The 25,499-nt window shown below is 39.7% G+C and overlaps 1 protein-coding gene across 4 annotated transcripts in view; it reads right to left on the bottom strand.

The window, feature by feature from the left end:
- The window catches only part of LOC112447478 (teneurin-2), a 426,777-nt gene that overhangs the window by 82,395 nt on the left and 318,883 nt on the right, over positions 1–25,499 (bottom strand). For 3 of the 4 annotated variants that reach the window (XM_059888818.1, XM_059888820.1, XM_024995298.2), the window contains one exon: positions 4,311–4,610. In XM_059888818.1, coding sequence (XP_059744801.1) covers positions 4,311–4,536 — 226 coding nt within the window. In that variant the 5' untranslated portion in view covers positions 4,537–4,610. Of the gene's footprint in view, positions 1–4,310; positions 4,611–22,045; positions 22,172–25,499 lie in introns of those variants that run through there. The other variant, XM_024995299.2, reaches the window with a different exon arrangement.

The following is a 25,499-nucleotide window of genomic DNA, read 5'->3' as shown; positions in this document are numbered from 1 at the left end:
AGTGATGACCTCGGGGAGGGCAGAGAATCGGTGCTGACTAGCCTGGCAATCATATTGACCCTGGAAACTTTTTCCTTCAGGAGTGGGTGGTGGGAAGGTCTTGTAGGAAGGAAGGTTTCCAAGGAGTCCGGGATGGTTGTGCACATGGAGGGGAGCGGGCGAGAACAGGAATCTAGATCAGCAGTGCTGGTGGTGGTGGAGCTCGTTCTAGGTTCCATCAACCTTAGTGATTACAGTTCCTATACTGAGAAAGCCTTACAGGTGTGTTGACACCTAAAAGGTTTACACATTGAATTTCACAGCCTTTGACTGAGGCTGAATGCCTGGTTTTCATTGGTTTACTTATTTATTTGAGAAGTACTCAAATGCATTGGTTTAAAACATAGCTCTGGAATCCAGCTTCCTGTATGGGAAACCTGTCTCTAGTTCTTCCTATGTTTGTGACCTTGGATGATTTCTTTAATCTCCCCATGCCTTGCTTTCTTAATCCAGAAAAAAACGGACTAATAATAGTACCCACTTTACAACATTACCGTGAATATTAACTGAGTTACTACAAGTAAAGTGCTTAGATGGGCACCTGATGAAGAAAGTCTCCATGACTGTTAGCCATTACTCTTTGGTGATTATTATTGTTGTTATTCAGTATATCTGAAGACTCTATAATAATCCAGGTGAAGCACAGTATTAGACCAGAGCCAGAAGTACATAAATATGCAAAAGCAGAGTTCACATCTAACTTGAGGCTCTTAAGCCCCAGGAGGATGTCTTGTGTATCACACTGCTCTACACCCTAACTTCAGGGTCCAAAACGACAAGCTGATACAACCGGGCTGAGCACTTGGCTGACCTGGATTATTCAAAGTGGCATCTATTTCACAGATCAGGCAGGGCCTGGGTTTCCCCAGCGATCGGACCACTGGTCACTTTTGTCAAGTGCATTAACTTTCAGACCACTAGGATGCTATTTAGTGCAGGATTAGTCATTTACTAATTACTCCAGCGGCCACAGACCTAAGGTCAGTCATTTTCTCCCTTCACACCAGAAGAATCCAACATAATAGAGGCCAGACAGGTAATTTGCATTGTCTCTTCTTAGGAGAGACCCACAGGAGAAGGAGGCAGGAGGAGGATTCTGTGTTGAAAGCAGGCAAAGGAGTTTTACTTTGACAGGCATTTCCATAAGCTTCTCAGGGGAACTTGTGGCCCATCTTTCCTGCTGGGACCTGGCAGGTTCTCACATCTGATGCTTGCTGCTGGCCAGCTGGGGAAACCGGACAAGGTCTGACCCCAGCCCCTAATCACTTCTACTAGCTGGCAAGTCTTTTCCCCTCTGAGCATCTGGAGAGTCATCCGACTGTGTTTGCCAAACTTGCTTGCAAGTGAGAAGCGTGTTTGTTTTATGATCGCTGTCTTGGGTTTTAAATAAGAATACCGTAGGAGATGATCCCGCTCTGATCCTTGCTAATGTACCTCTAGGCTAATAAGTGCTGAGATGATCCTCCTCTTTGATTTCATGAATAAGAAAATAAAATGGGAAATGCATGACATTTAAAAAAAATTATTGTTATTACTGAGTGCAAAATTTGTTTTAACCCTCTCTGGAGTGGCTAAGTTTCACACTGAAAATGCTGCTTGCCAGATTGTATCTCCTGTTCCTCCTCTCCTTAAATATGTGCTTATTTACTTCCTGCAGAGTTCAATTTTAGAACCCATCAAAGTAGATCCACTCAGACTGACTACATTTTCATGCATAAATTCATAGATGTCTTCAGAAGGAATTGCACTTGCATATGCAAATACTTCCAATGCCTTTTCATTTCTACTTTTGGCCTGCACAGTTTTTAATTCATGCAAACACATTACACAAACAAATATGGGCTCAATAACAACACAAGGCATGTGTGAATTGTTAATTGCAAAGCGAAGGGTTTGATATGGCCAAGCGACTTTCATTATTATCAATGGAGAGGAACAAGATTAAACAGGAAGAATAAAGGTATATTTGAAAATAAAATCCCAAGCACTTGGTTTCATTTTATGTAAATATTAATAAGGGAAAAGGTGACAGGCAAATCCACAGTTCAACAGTAATCTGGGATCTACAGTTCAGTGCACAATGATCAGAAGCCAGGACGCACCTTTAATGAGACTTAGGAAGGAGAGGCCACATTTTAGCCCAGAATCATGAGAAACAAAAACATATGCAATAATATCATAAAGGAAACAGAAAACACAACAGAAAACGAAAGGCTGTCAACCTTGTTGAATGTGCATCACCTTTCAAAATATCTCAGTCTTGTACGAGAGACACCCCTGGAAGCAACAGGCAGGTATCCTCAGGTTTCAAATTGGATAGTTAAGCCTTCCTTTAATTAAGCTGTGATTCCTCGGGTTTTTTTTTTTTTTCCTTCTAATTTCCACTACATGCACTTTGGGGTCAGGTGAGAACTTAACAAAGTAAAACACTTGTTGAAGTTACTCACAGATCAAAGACATCTGATACAGAGCAATTTTCAAGCAACCCTCCTCCCCTTGTTTGCAATGTGTTTCATTTACATGCAGTTAACTCAGAAAATAAGAGTGAAGATTAAATAACAAGTGCATTCTGCAAGGGTCTACAAAGGCAGTAGAGATAAAATTTTAACTGTTTCTCCGCTGATTTTGTGGCATGTTTTATTAAATATAAAAGGTGAAGCTAGGCTAATGGAGGAGCATTTGAGAACATGTTTTTTTAGAACAATCACTGGATTATAGGAGATATACATATATATTACATATAAGTAGTGCTTTCTAAGAAATAAACAAAAGACGAAGTAAGCTAAGCTAAGGAAATTAAGAAACCAGGGATGGAATTTGAAGCTTCTACAGACTGCATGTTTGTGACTCTCCAAAATTTTTATATAAAAACTAACCCTCAATGGTATTTGGAGGTGGGGCTTTTGGGAGGTAAATGAATTACAAGGGTGGAACCCTCATAAATAGGTTTAGTGCCCTTATAAAAGAGGCCCCAGAGAGTTTCCTTGCCCTCTCAGCTGTATGAGGACACAGGACAAGATGGCCATCTATGGGCCAGGAAGACACCTCTCAGCAGCACTCAAATCTGCTAGGACTTGACCTTAACATTCCCTGCTTCCAGAACTGTGCAAACTAAATTTCTGTTATTTATAAGCCACCAGTTCACAGTATTTTGTTATAGCGGCCTGAAAGGAATAAGACACAAGCTAGGGTATCTAATGAAGAATTACATTAGTTGCAACATTTACTGACAGGGACATAGAATAAGAACTATACAATCAGTATTAACACGTGATGCAGTAAACCAGCAGCTGGAACCTTGACCCTTGGCACTGCAGAGCGCCCCTTCCTGGTGTGTTCACTGCAGTTTTGCGTGTACACTGGTAATTTTGCTAAGACTTTATGTAAATCACATATAGGGTGAGGCTGGTACACAAAGCATAAGACCTGGAGCCAGCCAGTCAACTTGGACACACTGCCTTTCAACACTGTGCCTGAGTCCAGGCGTTCACACATTTACAGCAACTCATCACAAGTGATAACAAAATTTCCCATGGATAGTGACTAAGAAGAGATTGCCAACTGTCAGTGCTTAGGATGAAAACATTCTCCTCCCCAAAGAAATCAAAATTGTATAAGAAAATTATGTTTAGGGAAAGCAGGTGTGGGAATTATACCAGTGGAATTGGAAATTGACCTATACTTCAAAACATTAAAAACATGTGTAACTCAGAATTAACACCACATGTTTTTTGAGGGGGGAGAGAGAAATGAATTATTATTATATGGGAGGGGAGTGGAGAGAGATTCAAATATGTTTTTATCATTATACGATTTGTTCAAAGAGAATATAACCGAGAAGCTCAATGTGAGAAGCAGGAGAAATCTGAACTCTTAGAGGCTTGTGTCTCGGTTACAAGGAGAATAGTTTAAAAATCACAGATAATTCCATATTCCTTGGGACTGCGATCCATGATAGTCACAGGGATATCCCTCATGGAGCCAAGGGTCTGCTCTCTGTTACATCTGATCAAAACCTACCCTGGTGTGTCTCCAAAAGTAACCAACAAACTGTCAAAGAATTGAAGTATCTAGGACAGAAGAGGCCCTTCTGTGATCCCCATAGGAATCTGACATGGGTTGACAAGAAGATTGTTCTCTTAAACTAAACTTGATTGGAGACTTGATGCAGACCTGCTTTGCTCCCTGTTTCCACCAACCTCAGTCATCGATGTGCAACAGCGCAAGCCAGTAAGACAGCTCAGACCTTCAGTGTGGTCAGCTCCACCTACCTTGTCTTGGGAACTCGTCTGACTCCCGGTGAACGAGGTCTGTGACTCGGTTTCCATAGTGCATCCTGCTGTCATGATCATAGGCCTTCAGAGTCTCGCTGGAGCTGTAGGACTTCTGGGTGGGCACACGACAGTCTTCACTGTCCAGGGAGGAGCTCGTGTAGCGACACTCTTTGCCACACCGTCCCCTGGTCAGAGAGCGGTGTCGCCGGTCTTTGACATCCATTATCCCAGGTCTGGCAGAAGGCTGAAGCTTTCTGAAAAGTCAGGCTGGGGTTTGGGCACTTGTCACTTGGCCACCTAAAAACATCACAGGAGAAAAACTCAGACTATGATTCTAAGAATTACTGCCTTCTGTTCTGATTCATGCTTCGACTTGGATCAAAACACACAAAGGCAAATTTGGTCAGTGCTGCATCATCTCTTCTGCAAACGCTTAATGTATACTTAAACAATCAGCCTAAATAGAATCATTTGACGCAGTAAATTAATTCCCATGCTATTTAGCTAAATAGATTTCAGGGGAAAATAGTAGCAAAATAACTCATATTTTGATTTTCTATATGTGTGAAAACGACATGGTAAGTCTGTCACTCTAATGAAAGATCTTACTATGAAGTGGTTCAGAGCAAAACTGATTTTATCTGACTTTAATTGCTTTCTTTTTTTCCTGCTGAAGGACTGGGGGAAAAAACACCAAAATTAAATAAATGCAAATAAAATAAAGATGTAAAAGGCATAAATATATGCTGATAATGCTTTTAATGGTACCAGGTCACACTGGACCGACATAAAACTTGCCTGGCTGGGTATGGAGAATAACAATATAAGGCATTCTTGACAAGCAGTCTTCCTCTGATTTATTTAATGAGCCTTCAGTAAAGTCCTCATCTGGTTTATCTTCTTGGCAAATCTGATTCTTGGACACACCTGGTCTTTCCCCTGGTCACCTGCCAACAGGACATCTTGCTCACAGAGGTCCAACTGGCACAGCCACATGGCCATCAACCTAAGCCCACCCTAGCGTCCTTTTCACAGTTGGGATATCCACTGTGGCAAAGAAAAATGGGGAAGAGGACTGAATGCAACAGGTAAGTTGATGGAAAGAAGCCTCTCCAACATATGATCTGGCAACCAGGGAGCCCCCCAGCTTGACACCCGGGACCTAGAAATGTAGACAAACATCACTCAGAAAACTCTAGCCTTCTGCCGAGCAAATAAGATCAAAACACTTAGATGCCTCCAAGTTCCAAATGATAGGCTCTTATTGATTTCATCGGCCATGCAAAATAGCCTGGACCACAGGGCCAGGGCCTGGACAGAATGGAAAAACGCAAATTTAATTAAAATGGCAAATACAACCCAGAGCCAGTGTAATGATTTTTATCCAGGCTTCTGATGCTCACTGTTTCCTCAATATGTCAGAATGTACTTGGGGAGCAAGTCTATAGTTTGGAGCCCCTCTGCTCTTCTTTGGTTATTTACCACACTGCAATGAGATGCTTGTGTATACCAAGGGACTAGCCTAAATGTGCAGCAATGTGGAAGACATCAGCCCCAAGAAAGCAGAAGCCAAGTTATCTCTTCCTTGTCCTTTCATACCAAGAGGTCCTTCTGGATCTCAGAAACCCTCCTAATTAAGACTATTTGTGTATAGTATCAAACATTGCCTGTAATCAGGAATAACTTTGACAACTGGCAATAAAAAGAGGGCATATCTGTGGTAAACATCAAGCAGAGTCGAGCTGTTGCCACAGTCACTTATAAAAAATTAATTCTCAGTTTCCTGGAACCTACAGTCTCTGACTTAAGTAGCTGAGAAGCATCTTTGAGAGTCACCAGTCAAGACTCCAGGACCTGCTTAGGGAGCAAAGATGATCAACGTCAGCATGGAAGTTTTGGGGGCGGCACCAAAGATTCAAGTGTCTTAACATTAATGCAATTTCTAGATGTCCAAAAACTTCTCCCTTAACACCCAACATGTGATCTTAACATTTTAGAATCCATAGTATAGGCTGGTTAAGAGCCTGGCTATTGTAGTCTTGTTGGATATCAATCTCATCATGACCACTGACTAGCCAGAGCCCTTGTAAAATTCAGGTTCTCAACCACTGAAAATAGAAAATAGGTATTTACAGATTAGAGTATCTATAAAAATTAGATGGGACACAATGGGAAAGCTCTCAATATGCTGCCTAACACATGGTAAGGGCTAAGAAGTAGTTTTTTCCTCCTCTGAATGATTAAAAATAATTTTTTGTCTAAGCTAAATAGCTGCAAATTTGCATAAGACAGAGATGATCATATGAATCCCTGAAACTCAAACTTCTAATTATAAGTATCAATACTTGAACTACATACAGATAAAGGAAGACTTTTAGTGACCACCAAGGATGTGAAAGTGAAAGTGAAGTTGCTCAGTTATGTCGGACTGTTTGCCACCCCATGGACTGTAGCCCACCAGGATCCTCAGTTCATGGGACTTTCCAGGCATGAATACTGGAGTGGGTTGCCATTTCCTTCTCCAGGGGATCTTCCTGACCCAGGGATCGAACCTGGGTCTCTCTCATTGTAGGCAGACGCTTTGCTGTCTGAGCCACCGGGGAAGCCACTAAGGATGTAGGTGGTGCTAACGCTAAAAACCTACTTGCCCATGCAGGAGACAAGATGCAAGTTTGATCCCTGGGTGGGGAAGATCCCCCAGAGAAGGGAATGGCATCACATTCTAGTATTCTTGCCTGGAAAATTCCACGGACAGAGGATCCTGGAGGGCTGCAGTCTCAGTTCAGTCGCTCAGTTGTGTCGACTCTTTGTGACCCCATGGACTGCAGCATGCCAAGCCTCCTTGTCCATTACCAATTCCCAGAGCTTACTCAAACTCATGTCCATCGAGTCAGTGATGCCATTCAACCATCTCATCCTGTGTTGTCCCCTTCTCCTCCTGCCTTGTATCTTTCCCAGTATCAGGGTCTTTTCAGAGGACTCAGTTCTTCTCATTAGGTGGTCAAAGTATTGGAGTTTCAGCTTCAGCATCAGTCCTTCCAATGAATACTCAGGACTGATCTCCTTTAGGATGGACAGGTTGGATCTCCTTGCAGTCCAAGGGACTCTCAAGAGTCTTCTCCAACACCACAGGTTCAAAACGTATCAATTCTTTGGCGCTTAGCTTTCTTTATAGTCCAACTCGCACATCCATACATGCCTACTGGAAAAACCATACATAGCTACAGTCTATGAGGTTGCAGAGAGTCTGACCCCACTGAATACCCACACAAGGATATATAAGATTGTGTGCTCTAACACTGATGAGCTACAAGTGTTCTGGGGGAGAAGGGTTGGCTGTTTTGAATGTATTTTATCATTTTTCTCTCCTCTGCTTCACAGTGAGTTTTTACTTTTTAATGTTTTCAGTGTTCCTAACTCATGAAATCCTATCTCCTCTAATTTGCATTATGCTTTGGAAATTGGGCTGATTTTCTACGTGTACATGTATGTGATTTTATTTTACACATATTTTTAAAAATCACGCTCTAAGTGGGAGCCTAAAGGCTTATTACCTATTTATAAAGTACAAGAAATTTAATGTTTGGACATTTTGACGTCTAATTTGGTTGCCTAGTGATCTCTTCCTGCTAAATTTCTCTTTCTTGCCTAGGCCCTTGATAGTTGAGTTTGTCAGCAATGTCACCTCCAGATAACTGATAGACATTTATATAAAATGAGGTAAGAAAATGACAAATTTTAGCCAAGGAAAGCTAATTTCTTAGAAAACTGAGCAGAGTATACAGGCTGTTGGATTCTAGACATTTTGTATTTATCTCGCTTGTTATTTAAAAATTAATTTCTAATAAAAAAAGAGACAAACCAGCAGAATTTATATTAAAATCTGGGTCCTGAGCTTATTATGGAAAATCACGCAGTCTAGAAATCCCCACTTCCAAAACGATTGGATAAGTGTACTTTTACAATTTTTTTCCCCCACTAGGTATAGCTAAAGACCCTATACATTATATATATAAAATAACAGTAGGAAGAATCTGAAAGGTAGGAATAAGAGACAGACTTACTAGTGCCCTCAGGACCTAAGGAACAAAACTGTGGTGAGTTTCTGAAATTTATTTTTGCCCTATATATTTCATTCTTGGAGCTAAAGATATTGTCAACCCAGAAACAGCAACAGACTCAGACAATAAAAATTCCAACAAAATCCTGCTGCCTCTAGCCAAAGGACTTTGAAGGGAGCAGCCTAACAAAAGGGGAAACATTTAGATGTTAATCATCTCACCCCAGCCAAATACCATAGGAAATGCAGTAGCCCCGACTCCCACCTTCACCAGCAAAAGCCAAGTGTGGAGCCTAGATTTCCATGTTTCTGAGGAAGCAACAAGCCACCCCAAACCCAAACAGTGGTTTACAGAAGGTTAAGAAGGCAGATAGGACTTTTATGCCTTCTAGGAAGTAATGAGGTCATCTTCTCCTCAGAGGGTGCCAGCCTGGCCTTCCACCCTCACTGGGTGGTTATAAGGTGCCACTCTTCTCCGCTGGGGTGATATAGGAGGAGGACTAGTGGAGACTCAGGACTTTCATTTTTTCCCAGCGGTAATGAGTCCTTCTGCCTATTGTTGTTGGCTATTGGTGCTAGCAGATATCATGTGGGGAGGAGTAATGGAGCACTCCTAACCCTACCACCAGGGAACTATCAGCGGAGGTCTAGTGGGGAACCAGAACTCCCAGCTCTCCTCCTCTCCCAGTTCCTAACAAGGAACTCTCTGCCCTAAAGTGCTAGCAAAGACTGAGTGAAAAACCTGGACTTTTAGGCAAAAGTAGCAATGATGAGGTAGGATCTCTCATCTTACAGAGCAGTGTCAGAGGAAACCAACTATAATAGAAGGTTTAAATAAGACATAGACTCTCATAACACAATACCTCAAATGTCCAGATTTCAAAAAACAAAACAAAACCTATACCACCAAGAGCTAGAAAATTTTCAAACGGAATGAAAAAGGTTTAATCAATAGATACCAACATTGAGAGGAGAAAGATGTTAGAATTATTTGACATAGATTTAAAAACAGCCATCATAAAATGCTTCAACAGTAATTTAAAGCACACTTTAAACAAATTAAAAAAAAAAAAAAGGTCTCAGCAAACAAATAGAAGATACAAAGGAGACTCCAATAGAAATTTTAGAAGTGAAAATTAAAATAGCCAAAAAAAATTAATAGATGGACTCAAGAGAAGAATAAAGAGAAGAAAGGATGAAGGAACTTGAAAACTGAACAATGGAAATTACCCACTCTATACAGTTGATTAAAAAACAAACTAAAGAAGAAAAAATGAACGGAGCCTTAGGGACCTATCTACAGAATTAGAACAAAATACTTAATGCTTATGTTATCAGAGTCACAGAGGAAAAGAATGTGAAAGAGGGGCGGAGAAAGTGCTAAAACAGTAGCTGAAAACATCCAAATTTGTAAACATTCAAGATGCTGAACAAACCCCCAAAAGGGTAAAGTCAAATGCATTTACTTTAAGACATTATCATAGCTAAACTTCTGAAAACTTAAGACAAAGAAAATCTAGAAGGAGTGAGGAAAAGCGATACCTTACCTTTAGGGGAAAGCAATTTGAATGAAAGTAGGTTTTTTTCTCAGACCATGGAAGCAAGATGGAAATGGCAAAACATTTTTCAAATGCTGAGAGAAAAGAAATTTCAACCCAGAAATCTAGATCAAGTGAAAATATCCTTCTAGAATGAAGGAGAAGACATGATATTCTCAGATGGATGAAAACTAGGCGACATTATGACCAGCAGACCTATTCTGAATTAATGTTGAAAGAAGTACTTCTCTAAAACAGAAGGGGGAAAAAAAATCTTGGAAATAATGAAAGAAAAAATAAGAAAGAAAGAATATATATACTTAGTGAAAGTATTAATAAAGACCAAAGACTCCCTCCTTTTGAGTTTTCCAAATTACTTTTAATGGTTGAAGTAAAAATTATAAAATTGTCTGATGAGGTTTTAAATATGTAGAGGTCATATTTAAGAAATGATATTATAAATGAGAAGGGTAAAAAGATATAAAGGGAGGTAGGGTTTCCACAATATAACTGGTAAAGTGATGAAAGCAGTAAACTGGGATAAGACATGTAGGTATAATGTAACAGCTAAAAAGACTATACAAAAGGATGCACTCAAAAACACTGTACATAAGTCAACATGGAGTTCAAAAAAAATGTTCAATAAACCACAGAAAAGTAGGAAGAAGAAAAGCGAAAAATGAAGAATAGAACAAGAGCATGAATAGAAAACAAAGAGTAAAATGGCATAATTAAGCCCTAAGATAACAATAATTATATAAAATGTAAGTGATCTAAATACACAAATTAAAAAATAGAGATCTTCAGAACGAATTAGAAAATACAACCCACTTCATACTGTCAACGAGTAAGTAAATTTAAATATAACATTGCAGGCATGTTGAAAATAAAACGAAGAAAAAAGAGATATAAAGTTAACATTAACAAAAAGAATGCAGGAGTGACTATTTGTATTAGATAAAGTCTACTTCATAGGCAAAGAAAATTATCAGAGATAGAGAGGGGCATTATATAATGATAAAAGGACCAATCTGCCAAGAAGTTGCAATTCTAAATATATATGTACAAAACAACAAACAAACAAACAAAACTGCAAAGTATATTAAGCAAAAAGTAACAGAATTGAAAAGAAAAATATATAAATCCATAAACAGAGTAGGAGCTTTCAATACTGGAATTCAACAACTAGAAAATCAAGACAGATACAGAAGAATCCCAAAACACCATCAACCAACAAGCCCTATTTATAACACTTACAGATTATTCCTCCCAACAACAGCAGACTGTCACATCCTTAAGTACCCAAGTAACATAGCCTGGATTGTAAAACAAATCTCAAACTGAAGTCATACAGAGTATGTTCTCTTACCACAATGGACTCAAACTAAATCAGTAATAGAAAAATGAGAAGAAAATACCTAAACACTTAAAAACTAAACAACAATTTTCTAAATAATACATGGACAAAAGATCATACAAGATCAAAATATACATTAAAGGAAAAAGGAAATATATCAGAATTTATAAGAAACCACAAAAACACTGCTGAGAGAGAAATTTATAAACTGAACACATTCATTGGAAAACAGGAAAATTCTCAAATCAATAATCAAAGCTTCCAGATTCTAGTAAAAGAAGAAAATACTAAAACTAAAAGTGAGAAGGAGGAGATTAATAAAGAACCAAATTAAATAAAACTGTATGGCACCCCACTCCAGTACTCTTGCCTGGAAAATCTCATGGACGGAGGAGCCTGGTAGGCTGCAGTCCATGGGGTTGCTAAGAGTCGGACACGACTGAGCGACTTCCCTTTCACTTTTCACTGTCACACATTGGAGAAGGAAATGGCAACCCACTCCAGTGTTCTTGCCTGGAGAATCCCAGGGACGGGGGAGCCTGGTGGGCTTCTGTCTATGGGGTCGCACAGAGTCGGACACGACTGAAGTGACTTAGCAGCAGCAGCAGTACGGATAAAAACAACACATAAAACAATGAAACTGGCTGCTTCTTTGGGGAAAAAAGTCAATAAAATTGACAAACTCTGGCAGAGTGACAAAGAAACAAAGAAGACACATGAGATACCACTAGATGCCTTGATGGCGTAAACAAGATTCTTAGGGACCATTTCAAAGAAATTTACAAAAATAAATTTGACAACAAAGATGAAATGGACCAACAACTCAATTCTAAGACTATGACAATTCCCCTAATATGAAATATTAGATCATTTGACTAATTTTGTGACAAATATAGAAATTTAACTTGTAATTTTAAAATTCACATAAAATCTCATGCTGAGATGATTACACTGGAGAATTCCATCAAATGTTTCAAGGAGAATTAACATCAATTCTACAAAATCTCTCCCAGAAAATAGAATAGGGAGCACTTTACAATTCATTTTATGAAGCTACTTAAACATAACAAGTACCAAAAACAAACAAACAAAAACCCCTCCAAAACTAAAGACCAATATTTCCCATGAATATAGATACATAAATTCTCATCTTAGCAAATACAAGTCAACAGTATATAAAAATAATTATACATCGTGACCACATAGGGTTTATTCTGGGGATGCAAGGATGGTTCAATATTTTAAAATATCAGTGTAGCCACCACATTAAAGAAATAAAGAAGAAAAATTACTGAAAGTACAAAAGGTATCTGGCAAAAATCTACATTTGCTCATGATAAAAATTCAAACAAAAATTTGAAGTAGAGGGAACTTCCTCAACTTGATCAAGAGAATCAACAAAAAACCTATAACCAGACCACCTGACCTGCCTCTTGAGAAATCTGTATGCAGGCCAGGAAGCAACAGTTAGAACTGGACATGGAACAACAGACTGGTTCCAAATAGGAAAAGGAGTACGTCAAGGCTGTATATTGTCAACCTGCTTATTTAACTTATATGCAGAGTACATCATGAGAAACGCTGGGCTGGAAGAAGCACAAGCTGGAATCAAGATTGCCGGGAGAAATATCAATAGCCTCAAATATGCAGATGACACCACCCTCATGGCAGAAAGTGAAGAGGAACTAAAAAGCCTCTTGATGAAAGTGAAAGAGGAGAGTGAAAAAGTGGGGTGAAAACTCAACATTCAGAAAACTAAGATCATGGCATCTGGTCCCATCATTTCATGGGAAATAGATGGAGAAACAATGGAAACAGTGTCAGACTTTATTTTCCCAGGCTCCAAAATCACTGCGGATCGTGACTGCAGCCATGAAAGTAAAAGATGCTTACTCCTTGGAAGGAAAGTTATGACCAACCTGGATGGCATATTCAAAAGCAGAGACACTACTTTGCCAACAAAGGTTCGTCTAGTCAAGGCTATGGTTTTTCCAGTGGTCATGTATGGATGTGAGAGTTGGACTGTGAAGAAGGCTGAGCACTGAAGAACTGATGCTTTTGAACTGTGGTGTTGGAGAAGACTCTTGAGAGTCCCTTGGACTGCAAGGAGATCCAACCAGTCCATTCTAAAGGAGATCAGCCCTGGGTGTTCTTTGGAAGAAATGATGCTAAAGCTGAAACTCCAGTACTTTGGCCACCTCATATGAAGAGTTGACTCACTGGAAAAAGACTCTGATGCTGGGAGGGATTGGGGGCAAGAGGAGAAGGGGACGACAGAGGATGAGATGGCTGGATGGCATCACTGACTCGATGGACGTGAGTCTGAGTGAACTCTGGGAGTTGGTGATGGACAGGGAGGCCTGGCATGCTGCAATTCATGGGGTCACAAAGAGTCAGACATGACTGAGCGACTGACTGAACTGAAGATTATATTTAATGGTGATAGACTAAATACTTGTCCCCAAGGACAGGAATGAGGCATGGGTGTCTGCTCCCATCACATTACTCAACACATTGCTATAAATTCTATTCCATACAATAACACAAGAAAGGGAAATAAAATGCATACAGAGGGGATTCCCTGGTGGTCCAGTGGTCAGGACTCTGCATTCTCACTGCCCAGGGCCTGGGTTCAATCCCTGGTCCCACAAGACACACAGCATGGCAAAAAAAAAAAAAAGCATACTAAGCAGGAAGGCAACACAAGACTGTGCCTCTTTATAGAGAACATGGTTTTATATGAAGAGAATCCTAAAAAACTTATGGAAAATAAGTGAGTTCAGTAAGATTATAGAATACAAGATAAAACATGTAAAAACCAATTGAATTTCAATATACTAGCAATAAACACATGGATACCAAAATTCAAAGTACAATGCTATCTATAATTTTCAAAAAAAAGAAAAATACTTAGATGTAAATCTAACAAAATGTGTACAGAAATGGTAAACTGAAAAGTAAACACTTTTTGATGAAAGAAATTAATTCTAACTAAACGAAGAGACAGGTTGTGTTTATGATTTGGAAGAATCATTATAGGAAAAAATACTAATTTTCTCTAGACTGATATATACATTGAAATTCATGTAAAATTCCAGCAAAAAATTTTACAGACATAGAAGAGATTATTCTAAAGTTTGTATAGAAAGGGGGAGGAACTGAAATAGCTAAAACAATTTTCAAAAAGAAGTGGAAGAAATCATCCTACCCAATTTTAAGACTTCTATATAGCTACAGTAACAGTACTTTGTGGTATTAGCATAGTGAACAGACACATAAATGTGAATTGAAGAGAATAAAATAAATAACCCAAATACAGACACAAAAATCATGGCCAATAGAATTTTTAATGATGCAAAAGTAATTCAATGGATAACAGTTTCAAGAAATGGTTTTGGAATGGGTAGACATCCATAAGTTCCCAAAAAAGAAAAAAAGAAAAGATATTGGCTTAGATTATTCAAAAATTAACTTAAAATGTATTTATTGACACAAAGTACAAAACTTTTATAAAAAGTTTTAGAAAAAACTATAAAACCTTTAGAATAAAAAGGAGAAAAACCTTTAGACTTGATACTGAATGCATAATCCACAAAATAAAACATTAATACATTGAACTTCATTAAAATTAAACACTTCTACTCTATAAAAAGACCCTGATAAGAGGCTGAAAGAAACATCTACAGACTGAAGGCAGCTATTTGCAAACCATATAGCTGATAAAGGACATATATAAAAATAAAGAAAACATTTCTCAAAATTCAACTTAAAAAAAAATCTGATTAGAAAATAGACAAAAAGACAAAGTGACATTTCACCAATTTATTTGAAAGATGTTTGACATCATTCGCCATTGCTGCTTAGTCACTAAGCTACGTCCAGCACTTTTGCAACCCCAGGAACTGCAGCCCGCCAGGCTCCTCTGTCCATGGGATTTCCCTGGCAAGAATACCAGGGTGGGTTGCCAATTCCTTCTTCAGGGATCTTTCTGACGTAGGGATCGAACCAGAGTCTCCTGCGTTGGCAGGTGGATTCTTTACCACCGACCCACCTGGGAAGCCCAATTAGCCATTAGAGAAATGCAAATTGAGACTACAATGAGATATTACTGACACAGACTTGCCATAATGACTAAAATTTTAAAAAAATAGTGACAACACTAAATACTGACAAGGATATGGAAAAACCCCTTAGACACCACTGGCTTAGGTATAAAATGACACAGCTACGTTGGAAAATGGACGAGCAGTTTTGAAAAAACACTAAATGTGAAGTAGCGTACAGTCCCGTCACTGCCCGGTTGGGCACTTACTCCACAGAAACAAAACTTGTGTTCACACAGAAGCCTACACATGAAGGTTTACAGCAGAATGTCTACACATAATAGCCCCAAACTGGAAACAACTAACTGATTGTAGACCTCTGAGAGGTACAGCACCAGAAAAGCCAAATGCCCATCTGATTCGGGATTCTGTCAGTTCTGAATACACATTCAATGGGTGACTGGTTAAACATATGGCATACACATGGCAGGAAATACTGCTCTGTAATAAAAGGGAATGGACTACTAATATAAACAAAATCAGGGTGACTCTCTAGAGAATAATGCTAAGCGAAAGCAGCCAATTCCAAAGGTTACATACTTTATGCTCCATTTATATACTGTTCTTCAAATGAAAAAAAAATATATAGAAATGAGAACAGACTAATGGTTACCAGGAAAAAGGAAGGAATGAAAGTATGAGGAAAACGATTATGGCTGCCAACGGTCAGCATGAGGAACCCGTGCTGATGGTGATGTTCTGTGTCTTGGCTGTATCACTGTCAAAATTCTAGGTTGACATCAGACTACAGTTGTGCAGGATATTGCTGTTGGTGGAAGTAGACTAAAGGTACCATGCATGTCTCTGTATTACTTCTTGAAATTATACATGACTCTGGTTATACCAAAGAGCTTGATTTAAAAATTTAATCAGACAATCAAGCAAACCTGGGTTCAAACACCATCATGAAAGCAAATGTTTAACTTGGGAGGTGACTTTTAAACTGGGTACCACGCTCCAAAATAGCAGTAGTATCATCGTATCACTCCTTTTGATTTTATAGACTGTCTGCTTCACTTATTTGAAACCCTTGCTTGGCCAATATAGCTCATTACATTTGTGATTTTTGGTACAGAAGAAAAAGAAACAATTTTGTGGTCATTGGAAAGGATCACAATGGGACAGTTATAAGATAAGAAGCAGCATCTGCCAACATGTTTCTCATCTTAAAAAAATTCTAAAATAATAAGATATTAGGGTTCCTTTGAATGTGGCTAACTATCCATCCTTTATCTAATAGAATGTATTTATTACTTCCTATGGACAAGCACTCTTTGCCTAGCTGTCCTTGAAAGTGAAGGTCAAACATTCATGTGGGAAAATGCAAGTTTAGAGACTGATTTTAAAAAGTAATTAAAATTGCCTTGAAGCAGGAGGAAAGATGGTAACCAAAATTATAAATCTTTCCCCAAGCCTCTGCCTTTACTGGCACTGAAAAATGGCAATCAATGGATGGTACTGCCTCTGCCAGCTTGTTCCTGCTATGCTGAGCTTTTATTCTGTTACATTCCACATTTCCTCCCTTGAAGAGTGTTCACACTGCTTTTTTCATCAGTTGCCTAAGTGGGTTCCATCACTTTAGCAGAAAAGACTACAGAGATCTTGCCTGCAAGCCTTTGTCTAATTAACTAATCCTATGAGCTGTAACACTGTTCACTATTAACTTTTCAGATTATCCTACTACTTAAGGGGGTTGACTTGTTAATCACTGACAGCCCATTTGAGATGTGTGTGTGTGTGTGTTGTACCTGTGTGGGTATGCAAATATGTGCAATGAATGATGCACAGGTGGACTTCACGTGTGTCTAAGGGAGAGCTACAATTTCTCTGTGACAACCAATCCTGCAGGCAGTTGTTTAAACTTGCCTCACCCTCATCAATGGTCTTTGATCACACTCTGGGAGTTGTTTCATTGTGCTTGAATATCTGTATCTTATAAATTGACTGCAGAGCTCTGAGAGGTATGGTAAAAGGAAAACCAAAAATCCATCAGATATGGGACACTGTCAAGGCTGAATACACATCACTTTGGCCAATTTTCTTCCTCATTTCAAATTATGATACATCATGGAAGCAGTTTGTCCACAAGGGTATTTGGAGAAGGGTCAGTGCATGTGGTGCTTGTTTCCTAATATGAGCTGGTATCACAGATATTTTAGAAATCTAGTAAAAAATTTCATTATATAAGCACATTTTTGTTTTTTAAAAATGTATTTTTAAAAGCTCAACCTGAAAGCTTCTATAAAATATCTTTCTTCCTCCTGATAACACGTTAATTGGATTGTCTACTTGTTTCTTAAATAATGCAGGTATCATGCTTCTGTGTTTAAGAAGATGTAACGGATAATGCACGGTCCTTTTATCCTTAACTCCTCTGCAAATTTTGTCTATTACCGAAAGCAGAAATGCTAAGTCAACCTAAAGACAGTGCATTCACAGATTCCTTTCCTCTGTACTAGAACTCCTCTGTGGAAGTGCTTTATTTTAAAACCTTTACAGCACCAAATGAAATATAATACAGAAGGCATCCATAAAAGAAAGAGGAGGCAGGCAGTCCGAGTCACACTCATTCAGCCTTCCCTACCCCCAGATAGCATTGTAAAGGACACAGTGTGAAAACCAGACTGTGTCCTGGAAGATTTCCAGTCTCTCCTCTTAGGAACATTTAAGAACAAGTCTGAACACAGATATACTCCAAAATATCTCAAGACTGACTATCCCTGTGACCTCTGAACGGACCAGGGAAAATCTGGTTTCAAATCAGCAAAAGTGGAAGATGGTGCCCTCGTAATTTAATGCACTAGTAAATAAGAGGTCAAAGGCAATTTGCTTTCTGCTCCCCTGTGCTGTTCTATTGATATGTCTGGGGATAAAAAGCCAACTCTGGTTAATGTCCAGAGCAAGAAAGGATAAGCAAATTCACAATTGTACTTTGCTCTCTAGCTTCAGAGAGACATGTTGCTGCTTTTTAGAATCTGTTAGGGTCCCTGGAGCCATTTGTGTAGGAAATGGTGAGATAGGTCCCCGGATCTGCTGTCTATAAATTTGATGAATTGTGAAATGCAATGCCATTCCTCCATGCTAGAAGTCCCTAGGATCTAGAGCCACAGAGGGGCAGAAATGCACCCTGTAAGCCAAAATATTTGTGATCATGGTCCAACCTTGTGTGTTTGTGTCTTTTTTTACTTGAATAGAAATGAGAAGTCAAAAGTCTATGTCGGACTGGTATTTAGTCTAATTCCACACCCTTTTTTCCCTCTCTCCAGTCCAAGCTGTTTAACATTCACAAAAGTCAGCCTGGCTACACCTCCTGCTAAAATTTCAATATGAAATGTGGAAGTTTACTGAAGCCTTTGCTCTTCAGCTCCGCCTTCCCCACACGTGGGCCCCTCTGCTCTCTTCCCGTGTTCCTCTCTGCCTCCTGAGATCAGGAGCTGAACAGATGGCTGCACCTTAGGCACTGGCTAAGTAACCGTAACTGGAAAGACGGTCCCTCCCCTCCTCCTCCCCGCCAGGCAGAGCTCAGAGAGCCAGGAGAGCAGGCCTGGAGCCTGCAGCCTCCAAACCTAACGAGGGCAAGCAGTGAGTACCCGCTTCCCGTCTTGTTGAGTGTGCCCGTGTATTGATACATGAGACTGAAATCAGCATCAAATTATCACAAGGAGAGAAGGGTGTTGGACCACAGGTTTCTAGATGAAATGTCAAAGTCAGCAATTATCAAGCTTCCATGTAATGAATGCCTACAAAGTGCCACGTCTTGAGTTCGACTCCTTATATAAGTTGTCACTCATTTTGACATCCTGAAACATGCTTATACTTACCCATGTTTTGGAGGTGGGGAAATGGAGACTCTAGGAGGTTAAGGGACTTGCTAACTCCACACACCCAATAAATGTTCATGCAGAGATTAGGAATGAGAGTTATCCAAGCTCTGCCTTCATTACAAAACTCAGTTATGCTACTTCTGAGTATTTATCCAAAGAATATGAAAACACTAATCTGAAAATATATCTGCACCCTCATGTTCATCTGTGCATAATTTACAATAGCAAAGATTGGAAACAACCTAAGAGCCCATCAACAGAGAAGTGAATAAAGGAGTTGTGGAATGCATACATATAATGGAAAACTATTCAGACATAAAAAGGATGAAAGCTTGCCATTTATGACAACAGGAATGGGTCTTGAGGGTATTATGCTAAATAAAAATGTCAGACAAAGAAAGGCAAATACACTATGATTTCATTCAGATGTGGAATATAAAAAATAAAAATGAACGAGCAAGCAAAAACTAAGATTTGGGGGACGGGTCTACAGCACATCAAAATGTGGAAAATTCTTAAAGAGATGGGAGTACAAGATCCCTTACCTGCCTCCTGAGATATCTGTATGCAGGTCAGGAAGCAACAGTTAGAACCGGACATGGAACAACAGACTGGTTCCAAATTGGGAAAGGAGTACGTCAAGGCTGTATATTATCACCCTGCTTATTTAACTTATATGCAGAGTACATCATGTGAAATGCCAGGCTGGATGAAGCAAGCACAAACTGCAATCAAGCTTGCTGGGAGAAATATGAATAACCTTACATACGCAGATGACACCACCCTTATGGCAGAAAGGAAAGAAGAACTAAAGAGCCTCTTGATGAAACTGAAAGAGGAGAGTGAAAAAGCTGGTTTAAAATTCAACATTCAAAAAAACTATCATGACATCTGGTCCATCACTTCATTTGAGACAAATAGATGGGGAAATAGTGGAAACAGTGACAAACTATTTTGGGGGGCTCCAAAACCACTGCAGATGGTGACTGCAGCCGTGAAATTAAGATGCTTGCTCCTTGGAAGAAAAGCTATGACCAACCTAGACAGCATATTAAAAAGCAGAGATATCTAGTCAAAGCTATGGTTTTTCCAGTAGTCATGTATGGATGTGAGAGTTGGACTATAAAGAAAGCTGAGTGTCAAAGAATTGATGCTTTTGAACTGTGGTGTTGGAGAAGACTCTTGAGAGTCCCTTGGACTGTGAGGAGATCAAATCCTAAAGGAGAATGAGTCCTGAATATTCATTGGAAGGACTGATGCTGAAGCTGAAACTCCAATATTTTGGCCACCTGATGTGAAGAACTGACTCATTGGAAAAGACTCTGATGCTGGGAAAGATTGAATGCAAGAGGAGAAGGAGATGACAGAGGATGAGATGGTTCGATGGCATCACTGACTCGATGGACATGAGTTTGAGTAAGCTCCAGGAGTTGGTGATGGACAGGGAAGCCTGGCATGCTGCAGTCCATGTGGTTGCAAACAGCTGGACAGGACTGAGCGACTGAACTGAATCTACAGCACAATCTGCATTCATATTTTTGTTATGAACTTGATTGCATAATGTGAGAGCATGGAGTCAATATTACTATTTTACTCTTACGAGAAAGTAAATAACATTCATGAAGACTTAGCTTCAATGATGACATGGTATGATACTGAGGTACAAAATCCAGAAAGGGATGAAAGCAAAGAGAAATTTTCTCAGTATCTAAGTTCTTTCTTGAGGGCAGGGACCTTGTCTCCTGTCAGTGAATCTACTTCCAGGATTGGATACATTGCAGAGAATCTGATAACATGCAGGGCATGGTGGGGCTCCTGGTCACAAGGCTTTTCTCTGTTCCCCATTTCTTTGATTATAGAAAACAGCCTTCATTTAGCCTCCATGACCTTTCCTGAGTTCCAATGGATAGACTCAAGCAATTGTTAATTAGGGAACGTAGGGAATGTGAGACCAGAAAGAAACAGTCAAGAGCAGCCATGGGACAATGTCCTGCTTCCCCATCTAAGGATGCACAGAACACTATCTTGAGCTCTTTTGCAGACACTGAAACCCCCTCCAGGTGGGAGAAATTATGGTATGCTGCCCACAAGCATGTAAACTCGGACCAGTTAAACCTGAAAATGTTGACTCCTACTTACCTTACCACCAACCCATCAGAAAAATGTCCATGAGCTTGTTAGGAGAAGCACACTGATTGAAACTGCCCACCCTGGCCAGGCACCATTTGAATGAGTTGTTTTATGACAGGAGATCCTGATAAGGAATACGGAACTAATAAGCCACCACCAACCGGAAGAGTTCAGGAAAGGTTGAAAGGAGACACCGGTTGTCCGTCCACTTCCCAGAATCTCTCTCACTAGCATCCATTTTGGCTGAGCAATTTGTGCGCCACCAGGAAAGACTCTGAATTAGAATGATTGGCCAAAGACCACCGGGAAACTAATCCCATCACCATAAACCCGAGACTGCGAGCCACGCAGCAGAGCAGTTCTCCTGGGTTCCCTTACCCTACTGCTCTCCACCCAGGTGCCCTTCCCAATAAAATCTCTTGCTTTGTCAGCACGTGTCTCTTTGGACAATTCTTTTCCAAGTGTTAGAAAAGAGCCCAGTTTCAGGCCCTGGAAAGGGTCCCCTTTCCTGCAACAAGCTGATCACATGCTCTTTTACTATAAAACTTGTCACTATTTTCCCCAAGTTGAGACACGTTGTTTTGAGGGCATGAGCCCTCTGTGTTCCCCTTTGCCCGGCAAAGCAATAAAGCTATCCTTTTCTTCTTCACCCAAAAACTCTGTCTCTAAGGTATGATTTAGTGGTGTAAAGAAAAGCTGAGCTTTCGGCATCAAACCCACCTCTGATGCTGCTAAGTCACTTCAGTCGTGTCCAACTCTGTGTGACCCCATAGACGGCAGCCCACCAGGCTCCCCCGTCCCTGGGATTCTCCAGGCAAGAACACTGGAGTGGATTGTCATTTCCTTCTCCAATGCATGAAAGTGAAAAGCGAAAGTAAAGTCGCTCAGTCGTGTCTGACTCAGCAACCCATGGACTGCAGCCTACCAGGCTCCTCCGTCCATGGGATTTTCCAGGCAAGAATACTGAAGTGGGGTGCCATTGCCTTCTCAACTATGTTTTAAATACCTGTGTATTTACATCAAGGAATCTAAAGAAAAAAAAAAAAGGGAAAAAATTTTGAAAAATCCTAGCCAATTTTTCTTTAAGTGTTAACTTCCCTGAACATATTTCTTATGTCTATTGTTAATTTGCAAGATTTCCATAAGAATTTTCATATAAATTTTGTGACACAGTTCTTCCTGCTTTGTCAAACAAATACAATGTAAGCATTCTTTTTCAAGGTAGCTTCTGCTTCCTTAAGTGGAAAACAAAGCATAAATATTGCCAACTGCCTGGAAATTTTTAAAATAGTACTCAAAGAGTAGGAGCTGGCTCCAGATACCAGGTGAAGTCAGATCAGTGGCCTGTCTTTGTGACTTAATTCTGGCTTCACATGGCCACGTGTCAAGAATCAACAAACATATCTGTAAAGATCCAAGTGGTAATTTTTCCCCCCTGCATTGTAGGATCTATTGCAACTACTTCCTTTTGCCACTGTAGCACAAAAGCCACCAGGGAAAATACCTGAATGAATGGGTGTGTTTGTGTAACAATAAGACTTTATTTGCAAAAACAGCCAGCAAGTTGGATTTGACCCTCAGGCCACAGTACTTCAACCCTTGCTCTGAGGACAGAGCCAACAAAATCAAGAAGTTTGGTTGCTGTTGTTCAGTTGCTCAGTTATGTCCCACTCTTTGCGACCCCACGGACTGTAGCACACGACTTCCCTGTCCTTCTATTTCCTGGAGTTTGCTCAAACTCATGTCCACTGAGTCAATGATGCCATCCCACCATCTCATCCTCTGTCACCCTCTGCTCCTCCTGCCTTCAGTCTTTTCCAGCACCAGGGTCTTTTCCAGTGAGTCAGCTCTTTGCATCAGGTGGTCAAAGAATTAGAGCTTCAGCTTCAGCATCAGTCCTTCCAATGAATATTCAGGGTTGATTTCCTTTAGGATGGACTGGTTTGATCTCCTTGCTGTCCACGGGACTCTCAAGAATCTTCTCCAGTATCACAGTTCGAAAGTGTCGATTCTTTGGCATTCAGTGTTCTTACAGCCCGTCTCTAACATCCATACACAACTACTGTGAAAACCATAGCTTTGACTATCCAGACTACACGGGCCTTTGTTGGTAAAGTGACATCTCTGCTGTTTTAATATGCTGTCTAGAAGTTCGGAATTCTGGCCAGTTATTAGCTTGAAACTCACCATGCCTCACCAAGTATCTCTCAGAGGAGGACTTCCTTACCAGAAATTTTGTTAACAATGTTGAATTAACATAAAGGAGACATTCATTATCAAAAAATGTTTTGTACTAACCAAAACAATGTAACTAGAGGCAATTGCTTGTATTTAGAAGGTTGCTGATTTGAAATTGATACTTTTTCTTTGGCTGCAAGCCAAAACTGTGCATCTCCAGAAGACAGACTTGTACTTCACTGCTTTTGTGACAAGTTGGAAATTTGACCTTTTTATATAATATGTGTTTAGCTCTTCCCTGACTGCTCCTGCTAATTACTATTTTGCCAATTCTTTTCTGGCATTTAGGTTTGTCACTGAATATTAAAAGCACCAATGATGATATCAAATCATTTTTTTCTTACATCACTGTTTCTCCCATGTTTATGTCTCTATTCCTTAATTTGCATGTCTAAGATCGATGATAATTCATTTACCAATGTCCAAAAATGTTGATAGCTCAGGTTTCAAGATCCAGAAGAATACAATCCCCTGGAAAGAAGCTCATATTCATTCTGGCTGAGGAGGCTATTTATCAAGAAGTAAGGGGCAAGAATTTAGGTAATAGCTTAAGAGTTCATTTATACAAACCTTTATTAAAAGGACTCTTTGTAGCCTGTGCTTACCATTGTAGCTTGGTTGTAAATCAATAGATAATATGAAAGAGGATTAGAAAATGCAGAGCCCAATAGAAAATATGTGCAAATTTAAAAAAAAAAAAAAAAACTCAATAGCATCAATCTCAAAATTATGTACTTGCATTCCTGCATTTCCTAATGATCCCTCAAGGTATACCACTTTATTTTTACAACCATTAGCACTGCCATTCACCAGAAACATAATGCTGTAAACACTTGGAGTTTCAAGGAAATGAAATTCTCTCACATTTGCCTACTACTCTCTGTTGTCTAATATAGTATCAAATGTTACAGCAGTGTAAACTCTTCCATACACGTGGATAAAAGCCTCTGCGGGAGACAGCTGTGATGTACTGCCTGAAATATAGAGGTAGCTTCTGATTTTTGAGAGGGGAATGTTCCCTCCCAAAGCAATTACCAACATCCCTCATGCTATGAAATGTTTGTGTTCTGGTACAACTGCCTGGAAAGTGAATCTGCCTTCTTCTTTGCCTTTGATTAGAAAAATGGAAGGTCATTCTTGTGGGGAAAGAATAAAGGCACAAAGAGGTCATCAAAACCCCACTTTCAACAGATAGACACTCTTTAAGTCCTGGGAGTGGAAAAGAAACCCAGGCTTGATAAATTAATATTGGTTTTCAATAGAGGTTGCTGGAAAACCTAAGTAGTCAGGATTGTGGGAAACATCAGCTGAGGACCCAAAGCACAAATGGCCGGGCAAACAAAAGAAGGGCACACACCAGAATTCAGATGTCAGACAGATTCTATCAAATACCTTCTCAGATGCCCCAGCAGGATAACCTGCAGTTTTCAGTGGGGACTCAAATACAACTTCATAACACTTTATGGAAACAGCAGGATTTTTAAAAAAGTAACAGGTTGATTTGGCCAGCAGGACCAGTTGACGACAAAGAGGAGAGACAACACAACATATTTTGAGGGATGAAAAAAACAGAGCAACATGCTTCCTGTAAACCACCAATGGAGGGATTACAGATGGGACTGGACTGTCCTAACTTATAAAAGGTGATTCACATGTCAAAGGACATTCATGATTTATGATTTGGTGTGAGTTTTATCCCAAATTGGCATTAACATGTGTACCTGGATATCTGCAATCTTCTATTTATATGAATTGGGAAGGTCTAAATTACTATACCATGTGAGAGACTATACTTGCTAACTCTTTAAACACCATTATCATCCTTTATTTTTTTATGGGTTTCCCAAGTGGTGCTAGGGGTAAAGACTCCACCTGTCAATGCAGGAGACAGAAGAGATGTGCATTCGAACCCTGGGTCAGTCCCCTGGAAGAGGGC

The sequence above is a fragment of the Bos taurus genome, chromosome 7 (genome assembly GCF_002263795.3).
Source record: "Bos taurus isolate L1 Dominette 01449 registration number 42190680 breed Hereford chromosome 7, ARS-UCD2.0, whole genome shotgun sequence".
Taxonomy (NCBI): domain Eukaryota; kingdom Metazoa; phylum Chordata; class Mammalia; order Artiodactyla; family Bovidae; genus Bos; species Bos taurus.
This window is presented reverse-complemented; position numbering and strand designations above follow the sequence as displayed.